General features: G+C 38.4%; 2 protein-coding genes across 5 annotated transcripts in view; one reads left to right on the forward strand and one right to left on the reverse strand.

Annotated features, from left to right (window-relative positions):
- Window positions 1–19892, reverse strand: part of Nadsyn (NAD synthetase) — a 44311-nt gene extending 24419 nt beyond the window's left edge. Inside the window, exon 1 of the mRNA XM_028185238.2 lies at window positions 19649–19892. The gene's annotated coding sequence lies outside the window, so the exon portion shown is untranslated. The remainder of the gene's footprint in view (window positions 1–19648) is intronic.
- Nna1 (Nna1 carboxypeptidase) lies at window positions 2484–19467 on the forward strand. 4 transcript variants are annotated; one of them, XM_028185237.2, is made up of 17 exons: window positions 2484–2665; window positions 3745–3920; window positions 4088–4240; window positions 5306–5538; window positions 5627–5773; window positions 5843–6101; window positions 6474–6638; window positions 6720–6835; window positions 6898–7057; window positions 7780–8099; window positions 8346–8472; window positions 8543–8620; window positions 8704–8883; window positions 9025–9173; window positions 17928–18098; window positions 18174–18365; window positions 19146–19467. In XM_028185237.2, the coding sequence occupies exons 1-17, from the start codon at window positions 2599–2601 to the stop codon at window positions 19459–19461; spliced, it is 3009 nt and encodes a 1002-aa protein (XP_028041038.2). In that variant the 5' UTR covers window positions 2484–2598; the 3' UTR covers window positions 19462–19467. The 4 variants fall into 4 exon arrangements, with proteins under 4 accessions (XP_028041038.2, XP_089588377.1, XP_089588378.1 ...); XM_089732251.1 differs by lacking the exon at window positions 2484–2665 and adding an exon at window positions 3040–3411; XM_089732252.1 differs by lacking the exon at window positions 2484–2665 and adding an exon at window positions 3040–3411 and having other exon boundaries at window positions 18192–18365.
- Window positions 19893–22113: the final 2221 nt, after the last annotated feature.

Genomic DNA, 22113 nt, shown 5'->3' on the forward strand with positions numbered 1-22113 from the left:
GAACAATTTCTTCTTAAAATGAAAACTTTGCTTTAGGAAAATTAGTTTAAGGCTTTTTTTCTTATTAAGATAGCGTGCATACAAAATAATGAAAGCAATTACTGTTTGATACGAAATGAACGAAGCGAACGATCAAATTTTCCCCAGAAAAAGTATAGGAATCGCTCACCAGTTTTGTGTTTTGTTAAGTTTTTTTAGTATGCAAATTGAGATCGATCCCACTACAGAGTTACCATGGTTACCTTACTTCTTTACATTCATAATCGTTTTGAATGAATTACACATCAAGATTTACTGTAGGAGCGCGTTTACTGTAGCCATATGTGTGTGCAATATGTACTTAGATGTTTTTAAAATTGTAAGGCTAGATTCATAAAGAGCATTCAACATTTAATTACTAATTTACCGACACTTGAACCTACAAATCGACCAACCAAATTAGAATCGAACCAAAAGCGACGCGGCCTGAAATACCTTCGATTTACTCATGTTAAGCGATGCACAAACCCTGTAGAAAGCTACAATTTTTTTTTTAGAAAACACCCTTTCACGTGTTTACGAACAACTCCCACGATTATGTATGAACGTCGTGTACTTTAAATTTGCGTAATATACCATCGACTGGAGACAGAGTGTATTGTATTATAAGCTTACACTGGCTCCACCACTTTTTTTTTTTGTTAGGATGGGTGGACGAGCTCACAGCCCACCTGGTTTTAAGTGATTACTGAAGCCCATAGACAACTAAATGCGCCATCCACCTTGAGATATAGCTTTTAAGGTCTCAAGTATAGTTACAACGGCTACTCCACCCTTCAAACCGAAACGCATTACTGCTTCACGGCAGAAATAGGCAGGGTGGTGGTACCTACCCGCGCGGACTCACTCTGCTTATTTCTACAGTGAAGTAGTCATGGGTTCCGGTCTAGACAGCCGTTATGTAATTTAATAGAGACACCATTTCTTATGACATATGGCGGCAATCACATTTTGAAGTAACATACACCAGACGATCTGTCCGTTCACTGAGTTCACTCATGTAAGCGGTAGAAAATTAAAAAGGTCACTCCGACTTTACATTTTCTGTTTTATAAAATATGTTGACTATCTATACTCACCCGCTTCGCTGGGCATTAAAAATGAATATTATTATTTCTCAGCCCCACAAAGATTCTCATCATTAACGCCCCCGCAACTAGCGTAGGAATTCCAACACTGATATAAATATTAGCCTATCCATTAAGTACATGTATTTTCTACATGAATACCAAGTTTCAAGTCAATCAGATGCTGGTTCAGTAGCTATAACGGAACATCCGTAAAAATAGACTGTAGATTTATATTATTATATTAGTATAGATACACTTACTTTTATACTTCTCCTAACTTAAACCAAGTATTTAACAACGTTTTTGCGTCACGTCTAAGAAATTATCAAAGTTTGCGACCCTGATTGAGGCCAATCGTGAAGTTTTCACACGAACAGGGAAACTCTTTACACGGAAGTGCAACCACCTTTTGTGTTGTTGGAAACAGAACAAGTTAACATCTTATTTGTTTTTTACATTTTTACATCTCATTACGTAACTAGTATAAAGCCCAACAAAACCAGATTTACTTTGGGAGCAACTGAATCTGCTTTTAACTAGAATGTATGGGTATGTATACCTAATATTATTACAATGATTGTATTTGACATACTTAATTTTGTATGTTTTCTTTTTACTTTTCTGTGTTACTTGCTTTTACCCTACGTTATCCTACCTACGCAATTTGCAAGGCAGTCCATTTAACACGTGAAACGTCATGGCAGACACCATATGTTCGACAGCGTATTTTCTCCACGTGCATGAACCAATATTTCTCACTCAAAAATAACGGATTACTTTTTTTATTGCCTTTGTAGGCAGCCGAGCATACGGCCCACCTGATGGTAAGTAGTCACCACTGGCTCTCCTGCCCACACGCCGGAACACAACTAGGCTATTTGGCGACGGACTCTAGTTGGAGGGTGGTCGCCAGCCAGTCGGACTAGGTCCTTTTGTGTTTTCGGATCCCGGTTAGCACCGCCCAGGGGTCACTTGTAGGGAATCGCGGGTTAAGCCTACGGAAGCGGGAAGCATCAACCCCCAAAACTTACGGGAACAGCGATGTTCCATGATATTCAAGAATTTCTAATATCAGACACCGGTATCCGATGCGACCGACTGGCCTAAACAAGGTTTCTGACGTTCAACGCGTTAGAAATTTTCACAACATAGCATGACATTTTTTTAAAGTTCTGTTAACATATTTATATTACCTTAAGCACGTTCAGTCTTACAAATATTATCTACTTGTAATTTCACATAGTTATAGAAGCACATAATAAATAAACTAACTCTCGGCCGTTGCAGATCTTCGCATGTGATATTTGTAGCTAAATGTTGCGAAGTAGGCGTTGCCCCGTTAACACCAACGTGTACACTCAAAGACTAGTCCACAAATCCTGCAGTCAGGGATTGGTCGGTAGCTAGTATTCACTTCTGAATTTAAAACAAAAACAAAGAAGTTTGAACACTAATAAAATGAATTAACCGTATCTACAATTTACAAACTATGTACGAGGAATCCATTGATGCCTTCCGCTTTGAAAATAAGAACAATAAAAAAGAAAACTCAAGGGGTAAGTAAACGAAAGGAAATTTATGTACGAATTATTGTTTTGAAACTGAATTGTTACAGATAATGTAAAATATTTGAAATTAGAAAAAATGGTTAAAAGATAAGTACCTACCGCAAATGTCGTTCAAGTTTCACTGAACATATTTCATTTGTCTAATCAGTTGTACATTACCTACCATAATTTCCACGAGTACATATATTCGATGACGTCACCAATAATTTCCACGAGTACATATATTCGATGACGTCACCAATCGCCTAATAAATCCTTACACGATCAGGGCATGACATTACTAGGGCAATCCGGACAAATCGTCTTTCATCCAATAACCGAAAGCCTTTATTTTTGAAACCCTCAGTTGTATTCGAATCGTCGCGGCACACGCTTGCTTTCTAACCCCAATATATTTCATATCAGCCGTTCTTATCGAGATAAGTGTAGTAGTCATGGTGATAATACGCATATCAATTCCATTAGAATCAAAACAAAAGACAACGTTCTATCCACTATAGCAGTTTTAGTTTTGAAATTTACTAAAATGTTATGGTGGAAACAACTTGAATGTACGCGAGAAAACGTAATGATGATTGAAATGGAAGAGGAAAGAAAAAGAGAGTACACAGATAATACAACAGTAACAATCGATTTACCACCTATTAATCCAATTTTACAGGATAATTACTTAGTATCAAATTTAGATCACGTGAAAACACTGCAAGCCTCTTTATTCCCCATATGTAGTAAAGGTAAATTAGGACATACGAAAAACCTTCAGTAATTATTGAAAAAGTTTAGAAAAGTATTTAAGAAAAATAGAAAAAAATTACCTACCTACCCAAATTATATACCAAATGAAAATAAATAAATAAATAAATAAAATAACACTGATTTCATAAGTAGGGAATTGCTTTAGTAAATTCATTTAATTTTGAAGTGCATTTTTAATGATGGTACGTATATAAAATTGACTTTCAGTATTACTTGCTTGGATTTCGGAATTTCGAGTCTTTTTGACGCACAAAAGGAAAGGAAATCAATTTTAGACTAAATGTTACTATCATAGCGATGTGTTTTTTCAGGGAACTTTATATCAAATTTTCTAAAAAACAATATAAAAAGCAACCAGTTAGAGATAGACACAGATGAAAACACGTTTAGGACTATAGCCAAATTGAAAGAACCCCGTGATCTTTTTGCACTACCCAAGGAACTTGACTGTCCACAACAAGCACCGCGATGGCCTTCAGAGTGTCAGGTAACGTGTCTTAAAGTGGGCGGAACTCAAGTCAATTTACATATTATTATGAGCTGTAGATTTTGTAGCTATCAATTTCGTAAAAACATAATTTATTAGGAAAATGCTCTATGTGACTACCAATGTGATTGAAAGGAATATATCTACGTCGTTTTTATTACAAATAGGTTGTCGAAGAAAGAATTCATCACATAACATGGAGTCCAGCTACACCGGAACCGTACTATTCGCCATCAGGCAAAGAACTGAACCCTCAACCGGTTGGCGAGGAAGCAGGGACAGTAACATTTCAGTATTACCCCATGAGTGCCGTAAATTATGTAAGTTACTACATGATTCCAAAGCAAGAGAAAAACTTTGTCTTAGGTAGCTATCCTTTGATATCACTGCATAGTATAAAACAAAGTCGCTTTCTCTGTCCCTATATCTGTCTGTCAATATGTATGCTTAAATCTTTAAAACTAGGCAACGGATTTTGATGCGGTTTTTTTAATAGATAGAGCGATTGAAGAGGAAGGTTTATATGTATAATAACATCCATTAAATAGTGGAGAAATCAATAATAAATTACAGTTTCCGAAGCGAAGCGAGGGCGGGTCGCTAGTTATGAATAAACCAAGACTTTGAATAGCACCCCCCCCCCATCTCTCGCCGTCGGTGACATTAGAAGGTGACCGACCGAGGAATTCGCCGAACAATGGGTTGAGGCATTTCTTTTAATTTTTATCACGATACTGTCATCCCTAACCGACATTTAATAGTTCGCCGGATAGACATCGGTTATGAAATACAATCCAGACTGTCTTCAAGTGGCGGCGTTCACGTTGTAGCATCTCTAGATTCAAGTAACCACTTAAAATCGGGTAGGCAATGAAATCGTTTACCCGTCTACAACGGTAAAAATTTAACTACGGTATTTTCCGTAATAATATTTTTCTCCCAATTGTAAAACATGAAAACATAAAAAAAAAGTTACCTACTCACGAATCTACTTGGAGATTGGTACCATACTTTCAACAAAGTAAAACTTATGCAATTTGAAATTTTAAGAGTTCCCTTTTTTTATTCCTACCTAAGTTGATAGCCTTGAGAGGCTATATCAGCGTCGCCTTAACTAGTAGGTGAGCTCACGGGGCTCAAACCTGATGACGTTGCTAACACGAACCCTAGCATGAGCCGTGCTTCGCAGAATCTACCACTGGATCGGAAACGCGACCTACTGAGAAGATCCGGCGAGAAACTCAGTGGGCTGTGTCTGAGGGTTAATTTACTCGTCGAGCCCTTCGTCGCAAGCGACGGGTTCGACGAGAACGATGACCGGTGCTTGAGGTACCTAAAAGAAGAGCTCCCTTTAAATCAATAACAATTTAAATTCACTGTTACAGTTTAGTAGGTCGACTGTAGGAGGATCACGACTGTATCTATCAGCTTGTGCAAGTGCTGGCGGAGACGACGAATTAAAGTTCGAATCACGATTCGAAAGTGGAAACCTAGCGAAGGCGATAAGAATTACCAATGCATATTATGAACTTCATCTCCGCACAGACCTTTACACAAATAGACATATGCAATGGTTCTACTTTAGAGTTACTAATACAAAAAAGCAAACAATGTACAGGTACCTTCGAATTCAGATATTTTATATAAAGCACTATTCAAACATTTTTATTTCGTTCTCATGAAAATGCATAACCTTCATATTTCAGATTTTCCATTGTAAATCTGTCAAAGGCAGAAAGTTTATACAACGAAGGCATGCGACCTTTACTATATTCGACCAAGGACGCTCAACTGCATTCTATTGGTTGGAGAAGATGCGGCGATAACATCGCTTATTTTAAAAATGATCCACAGTGAGTGTCTACATTATGAACTTTTGTATTCCAATAAAAAATTTCCAACAATATTATGTTACATTTCAGAAGCGAAGAAGAGGAACAATTCCCGAGCTACACGCTCACTTTTAATTTAGAGTTCCCTCATACTGATGACGCTGTCTATATAGCACACTGCTATCCCTACACATATTCAGATTTACAAGAATATCTATCAAGACTGCAGTCTCATCCAGTGAAATCAACTTTTACAAAACTAAGACTTCTTTGTAGGACATTGGCTGGAAATAATGTATATTACCTTACAATAACCTCACCTCCGAATTCAAATGAAATCGAACAAAAGGTAACAAGAAATTTAATTGTTTTACTCCGAGATAACTAATTAACACGTTAACTGCCATGTAGGTCCCCGGTGCCCTACGCGGCGCACGGAAGTAATTATATCGATTTCTTTTACTACGCGTCTCGATTGCCCAACTTTGCCTACTTTTGTTTTTAATGTATGTTTTAGTTTTTTAGGTCTCTTAGAAATAGATTAATTTTCAGTAACTTCGAATTTATCTTTCCGATAGTCTACTAGATATTCCGGCGTCTTAGTAAGAAGATCGAATAGAAAAATCGACATAATTACTTCAGTGTGCCACGTAGGGCACCAGTGACCTTCATGGCAGTCAACGTGTTAAATTATGTGTTACCTACTCATATGATTTCACAGAAAAAAAAGGCTGTTGTTATCACAGCAAGGGTACATCCAGGAGAAACTCCTTCATCTTGGATGATGAAAGGCTTTATGGATTATTTAACTGGAGACTCGAATCAAGCTCGAGAGTTGCGAGAGAAATTTATTTTCAAATTAGTACCTATGTTAAATCCGGATGGAGTAAGTGATGAAATAGTTTTAACAAAGGACATGCAATGCCAATATGTTAAGTTGTGAATTACATTTTCACTATTGTCACAGGTTATTGTTGGAAACAACCGCTGTTCATTAACCGGAAAGGACCTAAATAGACAATATAGAACAGTAATAAGGGAAACATATCCACCGGTATGGCATACGAAAGTAATGATACGAAGGTGCGTATTATAAATGTTAGTGTAACAGTTAAAATAAATATGTGACAAGGATTTTAACACAGATTACAGGAGGAATGTGGTGTTGCGATGTATGTGGACCTCCATGCACACTCCAGAAAACACAACATTTTCATTTATGGATGTGAAAGTAGAAAAAATACTGACAAACGATTACAAGAACAAGTATTTCCATTAATGTTGCACAAGAATGCTGCAGATAAGGTATGCATTTCAATAATTTATTACTTTTTTTTTATAGCTTAGATAATTGCACGAGCTCACGGCCCACCTGATGTTACGTGTTAACCGGAGCCCATAGACATCTACAACGTAAATGCCCCCACCCACCTCGAGACATAGTTGTAAGGTCTCAATTTTAACAGTACAACGGCTGCCCCACCCTTCAAAACGGAGACGCATTACTGCTTCACGGCAGAATTAAGGAGGGTGGTGGTACCTACCCGTGCGGACTCACAAGACGTCCTACCACCAGTAATTACGCAAATTTCATTACAAAAATTGGTACCCGCCTGCGGGATTCGAGCACCGGTGCATCGCTCGACACGAATACACCGGGCATCTTATCCTTTAGGCTACGATGACTACAACCTTTTTTTCACTACGACTTTTTACTAACGTCATCAACATGAGCCCACAGTGGTCTTCTGGACATAGACCCTGTCTAGCTAACACCACTAAGTCCGGTCTTCGGCTCTTCTCATCGACTTCTTGTCGGCCACCCTTCATCGATTTACCTGGCCAGGGGGCGTCCACATTACATTTGCGGGTGAGCAGTCTCTACTCAAGAAGCAGTCTGCTCCAGCGATCGTTGGTACTACAGCAAATATGTATATTCAGCCCTCTGCCACTACAGCTAGCATACATTTTTTACCATTTAGTGCTAATGTGTATTTGAATAAAATAGACATTATTTCCACTTTTAGTTTTCTTTTGAGAACTGTAAGTTCAGAATACAACGAAGTAAGGAAGGCACTGGCAGAGTCGTTATTTGGATGTTGGGTGTAGCAAATAGTTACACGATGGAAGCATCATTTGGAGGGTCCGAATTAGGAAGCAGAATGTCTACGCATTTTTCCGTACAAGACTATGAGAGCCTTGGTAGAATGTTTTGTGAAACCTTGCTCGATTTTTATGACGAAGATCCTAGTAAAGAACGCTTAAGAAATAAGATCGTTACAAGACTTTTAAAGGAAGGATCCAACGCCGACGAACCCACGAATATAGATCTGTCTGATTATTCCAGGTACAACCATTAGTTACTAAGCAGTTTCATTTACAAAGATCTTTCAATATTAAAAAAACATTAGTTGTAAACTGGTCAAGTTAAAAAAACGCATATTCTAGTGTAGTACCGAAAATCTACTTTCTGGACTGTCTATATAGTTGTAGACATAGTCAAAACTGCTTTCATGCTTATTTTCAACAAAAACTTAATAAAGACTCGTGAAAACTGAAATTGTATTTTTAACGCATGCTTGGTATTTGACAGTGATGAAGGAGACACATCAAGCAGCAGTACGGACAGAGGAGTAATGAGAGAAAAAGTTAATTCTACGCAGACCGCACCTCCGCCTTCTCCAATAATTTTTCCCGATATCAATGTCAATACTGAGGAGGTTAAAATCTGTAATAAAAATATATTGTTTACCTTTATTTACATACATATCCACGTATTATTCTTTACAGAAACATAAAAAGCTGCGTCCTAAATTGGAAAAGTCACAAAGGATTGAAAAAAAAAAGACTAAAAGAGAAACTTTACAGGTTTGTTATTTTTGCCACAAAAGTACCTTATGTGGATTAAACATTAATGATGAGCAATATATTTAAAATCTTTCCATTTTTAGGTCTCTAGAGCCACTATTGATTTGACTTCAGATGCAATAACAGATGGTTCATCAGATGTTGAATCATGCGATGAACACCATAGCCCAGTTAGGGGAGTGAAGAAATTTGTCCAAATTACGAAACCAAAACCAAGAAGAAAAAAGAAAATGCCACCAGAACTGAAAATAATACCTGCGCCGGTAACTTTCGTTTTGAATACTAATTGTGGTGGTAAATCTAATAGTTTACTGCATCAGTATCTTTGGCCAGTGTTAACTATTAGATCGACAGTGAGCTTTACAGCAATCTTCTGTTATTTAAAAGCTTTCTGTTATCTTTAGACTAGTGATTCCCCTTATCACTCTGATCAAGAACGAAAACTATCAAAATGTCAAAGACCTAGAAGTGTATCAATGTTCAATGAATCAATGGAAAAACCAAAGCTTCAACCAGCATCTTGGCATCAATTTAGGTGTTTACCACCAGCAAAGTAAGTATGATTATTTATTAATTAGGTATAATATAAAAATTGGGTGCTTTGAAACCAGTGGTTCTGGCATTCTGATGCTTGATGTAAGGAATATGCTATCTTTCAAATTTCTGTGCTGTTGAATAGTACAGTGTGAGCCTTCATGTCCAAGTTTTAATATTTTAAGCTGAAGACGTGCAATACGACTTTAAGGGTAGCACTTATTTGGTAGGACTTTGAACTCCTTGTGGTAGGCAACTTGGCTTTCCCCTTTGCTTACATTCATGAGTGACGGTAACTAAGTATACACAATCCGGTGGGACATTAGCTGGGCTGGCTACAAGACCAATAAAAAAACTCCAATTACAATATAGTTTCTAGATGCATGTTTTATTGTTTGTGTATTTGAAATTCACATCATGCTTAATTTCTATTTTGTTTTTTTTTTGTTTTCGTGTATATTTTTTTCAGGACAACTTTGCTAGGGTGCTTTCCTGTTTAGTAGTACTTACTCAAGCCTTGTATTTTTGTATTAATAAAGTGCAAGTACATATGTGTATCGGTATTATTTAAGAGAATATACAATGGCACACACTTGTTATTTAATGGACAATTAAAGAAAGTGTGTTTATTTTGAGTGTGTGTTTTCATCAAATCAAACTCTTCAAATTCTGCAAAGCCGCAAAGATATGCGGAGGTAATCTTAAGTTTAAATAAATGAACTAGGGAACAAATGGGATCTAAACATATTCCAACTAAGCGAAGGAATTGAGTCATGTTGACTTAAGTTTTGGATAATTTTATTTATAAAATTTCATTTCCTACCTCCACTTAGAGAACAAATTTTCAGTAGAATAGTTCATTAATATAGTAAGCGGCACGTAAGTTGGCAAGGTTTTGGTGTAGTGGGGGTAATGTCGCGCATAGTGCACATTGCAACAAAAAAATGGTCACTTTTATTGCCCGCATATAATATTATTTTATTTTATTTTATTTTTTATTTGCCATAATTTATTTTTAAGCCTGTGTGTTTTGAAGAAAGTTAAAGAAAAGAGCGAAATTCGTGAAGTGTATTAGGTGTTATAAATAAAATACAATTAAAAGTTAAGAAGTTTATTTTAAAAAATATACTTAATATTAAAAATTATGTGTCGCCGTCGTCACTATCATTTTCTAATAGTGCTTGGATTAGCTAGCCCTTGGATTAAATTTATGGTAGCACCTGAGCTGGTGGAAGGAGTTGGCTTCTCATCGTCGACATAACGAAGAGTCGCTGCCGTCACTGGCGTAAATAATAAAACGCTCAGTGAATAAATCTACTATATAGTCATTGGTATTTGGTCCTGGCATTGCAAACAAATTTAAAACAATAACACTCGTAACAAAAACTAAATTTAAACAAAAACTAAACTTAAACTAAATTTTAAATTAAACTAAATTTAAACAAAAACAAAAATTTGGGGGTTGGTGCTTCCCGCTTCCGTAGGTTTAACCCGCGATTCCCTACAAGTGACCCCTGGGTGGTGCTAAACGGGAGCCGAAAACATAACCGGTGGTAGGACCTAGTCCGACTGGCTGGCGACCACCCTCCAACTAGAGTCCGCCGCCAAATAGCCTAGCTGTGTTCCGGCGTGTGGGTTGGAGAGCCAGTTCTATCCCTTTCCTTTCCCCTTCCTTGTTGGGGGTGAGTCTTGGTGACGCCTGGAACTTGCGGAGCAGACGTGCGTGCGAACTCACGGGGCGTGATTGTTTGACGGGGGTATAGGGAGACCCAGTGAAACGGTACCCGCTGCCGCCCGCCGGTCAGTAGGGGACCTGAACCCGGGTGTCTATACTAAACTCCGCCCCGGGAAGCTGTCCCGCCAACCGGTGTAAAATCCTGTCGTGCGGTCGTCGTGCCGGAGTCGGAGACCGGAGTGGATCCCGGCGATCGCACGCAGAGTGGACTGGGGGCCCTTCCATGCCCTGCGTCAGTCTCTCACGCAACCCGTGGTCGAGCGCGTACTATGTTCCGCGCTTCATTCAGGTGTTACCTCGATCTCACCTCCAACATCCTACCTCTCCTAATCCTACTCTCCGAAAATTTAAAATCATGAAGTCGAAAAAGAAAAGGGTTTCACAGGCGGTTCCCCATTCCACATTTAATGTGGATTTCAGCAATGTCAGGGGCCTACATAGCAACCTTGACGCCGTACACCACCACCTTGAGACGGCGCAGCCTGCCCTGCTTTTTTTAACGGAGACGCAGATATCTGCTCCGGATGATACCTCATACCTTGAATACCCCGGCTACGTATTGGAGCACAACTTCCTGCGTAAAGCCGGGGTGTGCGTATTCGTCCGGGCTGATGTCTGTTGTCGCCGTCTTCGGGGCCTCGAACAACGGGACCTGTCCCTCTTGTGGCTGCGCGTAGATCACGGGGGCCCTAGCCGAATCTACGCGTGCCTGTACAGGTCCCACAGCAGTGATGCAGGTTCAGCTCTGTTTGAGCATGTGCAAGAGGGGACTAACCGCGTGCTTGAGCAGTACCCATCTGCGGAGGTGGTGGTTCTTGGAGACTTTAACGCTCATCACCAAGAGTGGTTGGGGTCCAGAACCACTGACCTCCCGGGTCGGACTGCCTACGATTTCGCCTTGGCCTACGGCTTCTCCCAGCTGGTGACACAGCCCACCCGTGTCCCAGATATCGAGGGGCACGAGCCTTCTTTGTTGGACCTTCTGCTGACCACAGATCCGGCCGGATACAGTGTGGTGGTCGACGCTCCGCTTGGATCGTCTGATCACTGCCTTATTCGTGCTGCCGTACCACTCTCTCGTCCTGATCGTCGAACGACGACCGGGTATCGAAGAGTTTGGCGGTATATGTCAGCAGATTGGGATAGATTGCGTGAATTTTACGCATCCTACCCATGGGTGCGGTTCTGCTTTTCCTCTGCTGATCCTGACGTCTGTGCGGACCGTCTTAAAGACGTGGTGCTCCAGGGGATGGAATTGTTTATTCCCTCCTCTAAAGTGCCCGTTGGGGGTCGCAGCAGACCCTGGTATAACAATGCCAGCAGGGATGCTGCACACCTCAAGCGGTCCGCATACGTGGCATGGGATAATGCCAGGAGACGTCGCACAGTGGGTCGATTCTATGATTTTAGTGACTTAGGGACCAACTTTGTTTTTTTATAAAAAAATTTATGTACATAGATAGAGCTCGTTAATCTCAATAATAATTGTTTTGGGCAAAAATTACAAAAACTTTATAGTTTGGTCAGAAAAATGTGTTTTGTGATTTTTTTGTATGGAGCGGGTCACATTAAATTAAATTCCTGCTAAGTACCGCGAGGTCCCGCTTTGAAACTTTATTTTCCTTATACCTTGTCTAGTCTACTATCATTTGATGCTATGAACACGTGCATAAAGTTGCAACTCTGCCAAATAAATGGATCGAAAAAAATTAATAAATACATAGAATAAAAACCTTTATATTTTTTTTCGTAAGTGCTTTTAGGTTAAATTTGATATGGATTAGTAAGTAAGAGCACGTAATAATACCCATAATTACATAATACCTAACAACAATACATTTAGTAGGTCTCTAATTATGCAATATCTCTAAATATTATATATTTTGTTTCACCTTTCGATCTTTGGGTCAGAAAAAGAAGATTTTGTAAAATATCCTCATTAGTCGACGTTCTACTTCTCATTATTGAATAACAACTCTCTGTATATTTCCGAAAATCTTTATTGCGAGCTTCCGCTGCCTCTTCCGAGAGTTTACCTATACGAATGGCACCAAAGTTCTTCATTATTGTATATCACTGCCATGTGCCAACAATTTATGGATACTGGAAGGGATATATAATACCAGGTATATAAATTAACATACAATACTGCAGTATATCTAAAAAATTCGGAAAAATTGGAAACGCGCTCTCCAGATGCAACAGAGTGAAGAATCACGTGAAACCTCTATTAAATCTTTACGTATTCCTTTATGCGGGCTGTTTCTTCTGCATCCCTGAAAAATCTTCTGGCAGTATTGCCATCATTGGTTGTTCTTACTCCTTGCTTGACAACATCTATAAGTAAACCGCATTCCTTTTCAAACGCTTGCTGTATAGCACTTTTTCTGGTTGTTATTTTTTCTTTGTCATCGCCCCTTGCAACTCCATTTCTTGAAGTCCAAACGATAAGACGTAAACAAAAAAAGTGTCATTTAAAAAATTATCTCACAGGAAACTACATACGATGAAAAAATTGTGAAGTAATAAAATTATATTTACCGATATGAAGTAAGCACTCCATGCATCTTATCCAGGCATGTAAAGATGGCATTCCACTCTGGAATATTTCTTCATTGTTTTCTCTTTGATAAGCAAGTCACTCCAAAAAACTGACGGTTTTGCTTTGCAAATATCACAGACAGCAGAAAATGTTTCTGACAAATATGAGGTTATTTTGCCGTCTATCATCATCATGTGCAATTGATGCTTAACTTCAACTTGTTTGATTTTTGATGGCTGAAGTCTTTCTATTTCTTCTGTTATGCTAGCTTTTATAATTGTCACTGTTGACTGCGTTTCTTTTGTAAATTTAAACATTATTGGACGGCAATAAAAAGTTGATGAGGGTAGGTCGTTTTCCCAAACAATTATTCCATCAAATTTCTGAAGCCTTATAGGAACTAGACTGACCATGAAAATAGTTGAATCATCAAACTCTGTTTCAGTTTTTTGTTTATAATTACTTTGACCTGGGGCTCTATTAAAGCCTATTTGCTTATAAGCAGTAGCTCTCTTGCAGACTCCAAATCTGAAGTAATCACATCTAAAAGCCTATATAGCGCCAATTTTAGTAATGCTTGCATTTTAATAGCAGCTCCTTCTTCAGTAATAATTACCTCGTCTTTCCCTGGATAACATTTGGTCTTTTCTTGCTTAATTTTATATTAAGAAGGGTATAAATCAGACCCATTTTCACTTGCTGCTTCTCTTAGGTTTATATACTGCCACTTCATTTAAGTGAAACTAATATTGCCTCATCGGGAGAATATGGACTACTTTTCACTTTACTTGTAATTAAATACTCCTTAACTTTTTCTAGATCTTCAGGGTGATTTGACAAGTGGTTCATAATTTCTCCTACATCTTCATTTCTAGTGTTTCTCAAACTAGCAATTGTAGTAGCTTTCATTTCATCCGGGGATAACGAAAGCGATTGGTAAATTTGTTCAATGCGTCTTCGTTTTTGCCTGGATCCCAGTTCTTCAAAAGGTTTTCGAGGTGCAAAAATAGATGTCGAGGCTTCTGTAGTACATTTGAGAGTGGTACATTTTCAACATCTTCAGTATTAGAAATCTCGAGCCTTTCATGTGCAGTGTTGATAGCTTCAGGTATCATTCCTTCGGGCCAGTTTATTGCACATTCTAACCAATCATATTTTTTTCTTATAAACTGTGCTAACATGCGACTACTTCGTTTCCATATTGCACTTATATTTGAACAAAATTGCGTACAGAATTTTTGGAGCTCAACATTTTTCTCTTCGGTCACGTTTATTTGATTTTGTAGGAATTGAAAGAGTTTTTTATTATCAGACAGCGACTGTAGTTGCTCTCTTAAAATCATAATTCTAAATTGTTAACAAAATTATCAATTATAACGGAAACAGCAAGATTACAACGACAATCACAAGATGTTAGTTGTAGTACGAATAAACGAACACTAGTTAGTATATAATAAAAATGGTCACTTTATACTTCCAGAGACAAACAAATGTTTACTATATTTTCTACTACCCAGTAATGGCTGCTTAACTAATTATCCTCATTAAATAATGTTAACTATCCTAATAATTAGAGAGATTGCTTAATTAGAGACCTACTAAATGTATTGTTGTTAGGTATTATGTAATTATGGGTATCATTACGTGCTTTTACTTACTAATCCATATCAAATTTAACTTAAAAACACTTACGAAAAAAAAAAAAAGGTTTTTATTCTTTGTATTTATTAATTTTTTTCGATCCATTTATTTGGCAGAGTTGCAACTTTATGCACGTGTTCATAGCATCAAATGATAGTAGACTAGACAAGGTATAAGGAAAATAAAGTTTCAAAGCGGGACCTCGCGGTACTTAGCAGGAATTTAATTTAATGTGACCCGCTCCATACAAAAAAATCACAAAACACATTTTTCTGACCAAACTATAAAGTTTTTGTAATTTTTGCCCAAAACAATTATTATTGAGATTAACGAGCTCTATCTATCTACATAAAAAAAATTATAAAAAAACAAAGTTGGTCCCTAAGTCACTAAAATCACAGTATCGACCCACTGTGCGTCGGGATCCTAACATCTCAGGGGAAAGGCGGAAATATAACGCCGCTTCCAGGTCCTACAAGAAGGTAATTGCCAAGGCAAAGTCGGAGCACGTCGCTAGAGTTGGCGAGCGATTGAAGAGCTATCCCTCCGGGAGCCGTGCTTTTTGGTCGCTCGCCAAAGCTGCAGAAGGAAACTTTTGCAGGTCAAGTCTCCCACCACTGCGCAAGTCCGATGACAATCTGGCCCACAGCGCGAAAGAGAAGGCTGACCTTCTGTTCAAACTCTTCGCCTCGAACTCGACTATGGACGACGGGGGTGCCACACCACCGAACATCCCCCGGTGTGATAGCTCCCTGCCGGATATCTGCTTCACACAGTGTGCAGTCAGGCGGGAGCTCCGACTCCTGGACGTCCATAAGTCGAGTGGGCCAGACGGCATCCCCGCAGTGGTTTTGAAAACGTGCGCCCCTGAGCTGACACCTGCGCTAACGCGTTTGTATCGCCTCTCTTATTGCACTAACAGGGTTCCGTCTTCATGGAAGACCGCCCACGTCCACCCTATCCCCAAGAAGGGTGACCGGTCGGACCCATCGAGCTACAGGCCTATCGCGATAACTTCCTTGCTTTCCAAGGTGATGGAGCGAATAATAAATACACAACTCCTGAAGTATCTTGAGGATCGCCAGCTGATCAGTGACCGACAGTACGGTTTCCGTCACGGTCGCTCAGCTGGTGATCTTCTTGTATACCTTACTCACAGGTGGGCTTCAGCCTTGGAGAGCAAGGGCGAGGCTCTTGCTGTGAGCCTTGATATCGCGAAGGCCTTCGACAGGGTCTGGCATAGGGCACTTCTATCGAAGCTACCATCTTACGGAATCCCAGAGGGTCTCTGCAAGTGGATCGCTAGCTTTTTGGATGGGCGGAGCATCACGGTCGTTGTAGACGGTGACTGTTCTGATACCATGACCATTAACGCTGGCGTTCCACAGGGTTCGGTGCTCTCCCCCACGCTTTTCATCCTGTATATCAATGACATGCTGTCTATTGATGGCATGCATTGCTATGCGGATGACAGCACGGGGGATGCGCGATATATCGGCCATCAGGGTCTTTCTCGGAGCGCGGTGCAAGAGAGACGATCAAAACTTGTGTCTGAAGTGGAGAACTCTCTGGGGCGAGTCTCCGAATGGGGTGAATTGAACTTGGTTCAATTCAACCCGATAAAGACACAAGTTTGCGCGTTCACTGCGAAGAAGGACCCCTTTGTCATGGCGCCGCAATTCCAAGGAGTATCCCTGCAACCTTCCGAGAGTATCGGGATACTTGGGGTCGACATTTCGAGCGATGTCCAGTTTCGGAGTCATTTGGAAGGCAAAGCCAAGTTGGCGTCCAAAATGCTGGGAGTCCTCAACAGAGCGAAGCGGTACTTCACGCCTGGACAAAGACTTTTGCTTTATAAAGCACAAGTCCGGCCTCGCATGGAGTACTGCTCCCATCTCTGGGCCGGGGCTCCCAAATACCAGCTTCTTCCATTTGACTCCATACAGAGGAGGGCCGTTCGGATTGTCGATAATCCCATTCTCTCGGATCGTTTGGAGCCTCTGGGTCTGCGGAGGGACTTCGGTTCCCTCTGTATTTTATACCGTATGTTCCATGGGGAGTGCTCTGAGGAATTGTTCGAGATGATACCAGCATCTCGTTTTTATCATCGCACCGCCCGCCACCGGAGTAGAGTTCATCCATACTACCTGGAGCCGCTGCGGTCATCCACAGTGCGTTTCCAGAGATCTTTTTTGCCACGTACCATCCGGCTATGGAATGAGCTCCCCTCCACGGTGTTTCCCGAGCGCTATGACATGTCCTTCTTCAAACGAGGCTTGTGGAGAGTATTAAGCGGTAGGCAGCGGCTTGGCTCTGCCCCTTGCATTGCTGAAGTCCATGGGCGACGGTAACCACTCACCATCAGGTGGGCCGTATGCCCGTCTGCCTACAAAGGCAATAAAAAAAAAAAAAATTAAAAAAAATTATAATAACAACTCCTAACAAAAACTTAATATAAACAAAGGGTTCCTACAACTTAGTAGGCGCATGTGTAACCAGGAGCGAACGGAACGTGGACGTGGTGCGGGAGGGGAGGGTCGACTGACTCACCAATCGCGCGCTCGGAACGGTGCTACGTCTTCCCCGCGTCCCGCTTGACAACCAAAGAGACCTAAAAAATGACTTCTGCGCATCTAACGACTCTTGCCAAGTTACGTGCCGGGGACTATACTACATATTATACATACTATAAATGACAAAAGATGGAGAATTGGGGAGTTAGAATTTACTGTGGCTTTTTTATTAAGTACCATTGTGGCTTGGGATCCATAGTTTTTTTTTAAATTTTTAAAAGTTCTTTGAATTGTGAACTATAAATATAATTTATTTTGACTAATACAAATATTGTTTTAAAGATGCCTTTCTGACATAAGAAACCGAAACAGCCAGTCATCGGCACTTCATGTTAAGTTGAATACGCTAAAGAGAAATATTTGGAGTGGTGTGCAAGAGAAGGGCCCTTTATCGTGGGGTATATCTAGTTTTGCTATGAATTCATACTTCACTGATAGTGAAGCTTTATTGAGGTAACATTCATATTATAATTATAGTACTATATAAGTAATCTTTTTCAATTTATATTATTACCTGTATCACTGAAGGAATGTTTTCGTAAACAGATCCTGCTCAAAAAAACTTGAAGAGCTTGAAGGCGAACAAAAGAAAAAGAAGGAGGAAAAAAAGAAAAAGAAACCAAAAACTAAAAAGTTATTATTGAAAGTGCCAAATTCTGTTAGTGATACTTTAGAAACAATTGACAACAAACATAAAAAAAAGTGGAAAAAGAAAGCTAAGTCAGTTTGATTTATAATTATTTATATATTTATAGAGTACTACAAGCTTTTCTATGCTTAAAATTACATAATGTAACAAATTCATAGGATTGATTTAATTTCATTTTTTTAAGTGTCTCTTACAACATTTTTATAGAATACTAGCTGACCCGGCAGACTTCGTAGTACCTCAACAAACAAAAGGAATCCGTCCGACGGGGGACACGTCAAAGGGAAAACAAAATTGTTATTTTTATTTAATTCCGAGAATTTTCGTATTTTAAACCTTTTAAACCTTTTAAACCTTCTCTGGACTTCCACAAATAATTCAAGACCAAAATTAGCCAAATCGGTCAAGCCGTTTTCGTGTTATGTCGTGAAAACGGAAAACGGGTTTCATTTTTATATATATAGAAGATTTATTTGAATGTTTACAATGTTGATTGTTTTTATATGGCCCTATAGGGGCCATTGAGCTCACAGCTGATTTTAAGTAATACTATAAAAAGAGTTACGCCTTGTTGACAAACCTTTTGCTTATTAACAAGGCCATAGACATCAGAATATACCCAAAGCCAAATACCACATTTTGTAGTGATTGGCATGGGACATATTTTGAGCCTATCATTTAGCTACCACAACAATGCCTATTTTTACCATTAAGCAAATCATGAGATATTACTTATAGCATAAAGCCTCCTTTTTTAAGATTTTCCTGTTTGAATTCACATTGTGATTGTTGTAGCTAGCTACCCACTGCACCCCTAAAAATTAAGAAATTTGAAGACCCTTCTTTTTCAGATTGAAACATTCAAAATCAGAAACATCAAACTATATTAACAATACAAGTTTCACTGAAATACCTCGGAACACACAATCATTACTGAAAAATCAGAATGGATGTAAGCAAGCAAAAATGGCATTTCGTAAAGGAGCAATCATTACAACAGCTGTACAAACAAAAAAGGTTATTCCTAAGGGAAACACCTTATTGGTTTCCGATAACACAGATAGTGATGACTCAGTCCAGTCTATACCGAAGACAATGAAGAAATCAAAGTGTAAAACTAAATTTTCTAAAAATGTATCTGATATTAAATCCAATAAAAACTATTAAACAATATATTTTATATTTAATTTGTATAAATTTTAATGACTTAAAGTTATCTTAGTTTTAATAAATTTAAAAAAAAGGACGCCCTTGTGATAAGACTTTATGGTAACTTCAGTGATACTATTTAATTCAAACAGATATTGAAGGTCACTTTGAGGATTCTTTGCTTACTTAATGAATTAAAACTTGCCTGAAATGAATATGATCCTGCACGCAATCTTTTTTCTGTACTTTAGTGTGTCGTCGGGTTTATTTATGTTGATACTAATTACAGTACATATTTTTGCATATTTTTTTATTTACTTTCTATATTTTTCTCAGTATTACACTGTGTTTAATAAGACTGCATTGACTGCAAATGCCATAGATTATACACTTAATATATTTGCAAATGCAATTACAATGTTATTAAACTATTTCCGTTTCTTTTTTCCTCAATGACAGTTCAAATTTGATAGTTGTAGTGTTGTAACCAAATAAGTAATGATATATATCGATCGCATACACTTATTATGTTTTGAACAAAGACAGAATACAACAAAAACATTCAAATATATTTTCTCAAGCTAGGAACACTCAATGGCCTACCGCCATTTTGTGTTTGTTTTAATTTGCCACTCGCAACAAGACAGTTTTGCTATATATGGTCCGGGAGCCAAGTACAATTTCGGTCAATTATTTCCTCTCGAGCGAAAGTTCGTAAAATGCATTAGGGACCTAGACTATGAATACTCGCGACCATCAGCTGCGACTCCATGGGTGGGGCGGGTGGTGGCAGCCTCCCACGCATGGAGAAAAAAAAGTTTTTTCAGTCATTTCCTCCCATTTGAAATTTTGTCAGATTATAGTTAACCTAGTATTTTGAAGGAAAAAAAGTCAGCTGGCCAAAACATGGTGGATTATACGTCAGCTGGCAGCTTAAACATGAAAAAAAAATGTATATTTCAATGATTTCCTCTCAACTAAAAATTTACCTGGTGATCGTTTATATACTACTATGAATGAAAATTAATGTCAGCTTGCTGTATCTCAGTGGAAAGTTTGTCAGCTGGTACCTTGAAAGGTGTAACGCAGGCGCATCTATCACCTACTGAATCTTATCAGCTGACGACTTTTTCCTTGACTTACAACTAGCTGATTTCTTTCATTATTTACTAGAGTATGTTAACAATCCTCTTATAAAATGTTGTCCGGGAGGAAATAACGTTTCTTAAGTTATTTTTTCTTTATATATTACAGCTAGATTGTGGATTAAAATTAAATTCTCCAGATGCGATGTTATAGCAAAAGGTACACTTGGATTGGATACCATAACTGCGTATAGTAAGCGGCATGTAAGTTGGCAAGGTTTTGGCGTAGTGGTGGTAAGATCGCGCATAGTGCACATTGCAACAAAAAAATTGTCACTTTTATTTAAATGATTTAATTAAATTTTTTATTTGCCATAATTTATTTTTAAGCATGTGTGTTTAGAAGAAAGTTAAAGAAAAGAGAGGAATTCGTGAAGAGTATTAGGTGTTATAAATAAAATACAAATAAAAGTTAAGTCTATTTAAAAAAATATACTTAATATTAAAAATTATGTGTTGCCGTCGTCACTATCGTTTTCTAATAGTGCTACCCCTTGCATTAAATTTATGGTAGTACTTGAGCTGGTGGAAGGAGTTGGCTCCTCATCCTCGACATAACTCTCGTAGCTGGAAGAGTCGCTGTCGTCACTGGCGTAAATAATAAAACGCTCAGTGACTGAATCGACTATATGGTCATTGATATTTGGTCTTGGCATTGCAAACAAATTTAAAACAATAACACTCTTAACAAAAACTAAATTTAAAACAATAATAACAATTCGTAACAAAAACTCAATATAAACAAAGGGTACCTACAACTTCGCAAGTGTAATCAGGAGCGAACGGAATGAAGACATGATCGCATCTAACTCTGACAGCGACTCTGACAGTGAATCAGAAAGAGATGAAAGCGACTCAAGCCAAAGCTAGAATGAAAATGATTGATTTTCATAGTTATTTTTGAGCAACTCATGAAAATAAAAGTTAATTAATAAAAATAAAAATACAGAATGTGTGCAATTCACACGTGGTAGAAGTGAAACCTTCCAAAATTAAAATACAATTATCCTAAACGTCTTAAGTATATGTAAAATTTTGTCATTAGTAAATAATTGTAAGGTAGCGCCCTCTGTGAATTGATATTTTAATTTCACGTATAATCCTAAATTAAAATTCACTACAAGAGCTTTCATACACACGTTAGTATTAAAAAATCTCACAGATGGCGCTGTATTAAATAGTATGTATATTTCTGTCTCATTCTTTGCTGGCTTCATCCTACACATTTTTGTATTTGTGTCTCTTACCTGTCGTTTTTTCCGTTGCATCCGGTTTGAAATCACAACGATTCTAAAGAAGTTTTCACTTCAAAAATATGCTACAATAAATTATTCATTAATCAATTTACTCTTACCAACATTTCTTCCATTATCAAACTTTCATATTTGTTATCAAAACAGTTAAATCAAGCCTACTGACGAATAACCTAAGAAACGTTATTTCCTCCCGGACGAAAATTTATAAGAGGAGTGTTAACATACTCTAGTAAATAGTGAAAGAAATCAGCTAGCTGTAAGTCAAGGAA

This window comes from Bombyx mandarina, chromosome 13 (assembly GCF_030267445.1).
Source record: "Bombyx mandarina strain Sakado chromosome 13, ASM3026744v2".
Taxonomy (NCBI): domain Eukaryota; kingdom Metazoa; phylum Arthropoda; class Insecta; order Lepidoptera; family Bombycidae; genus Bombyx; species Bombyx mandarina.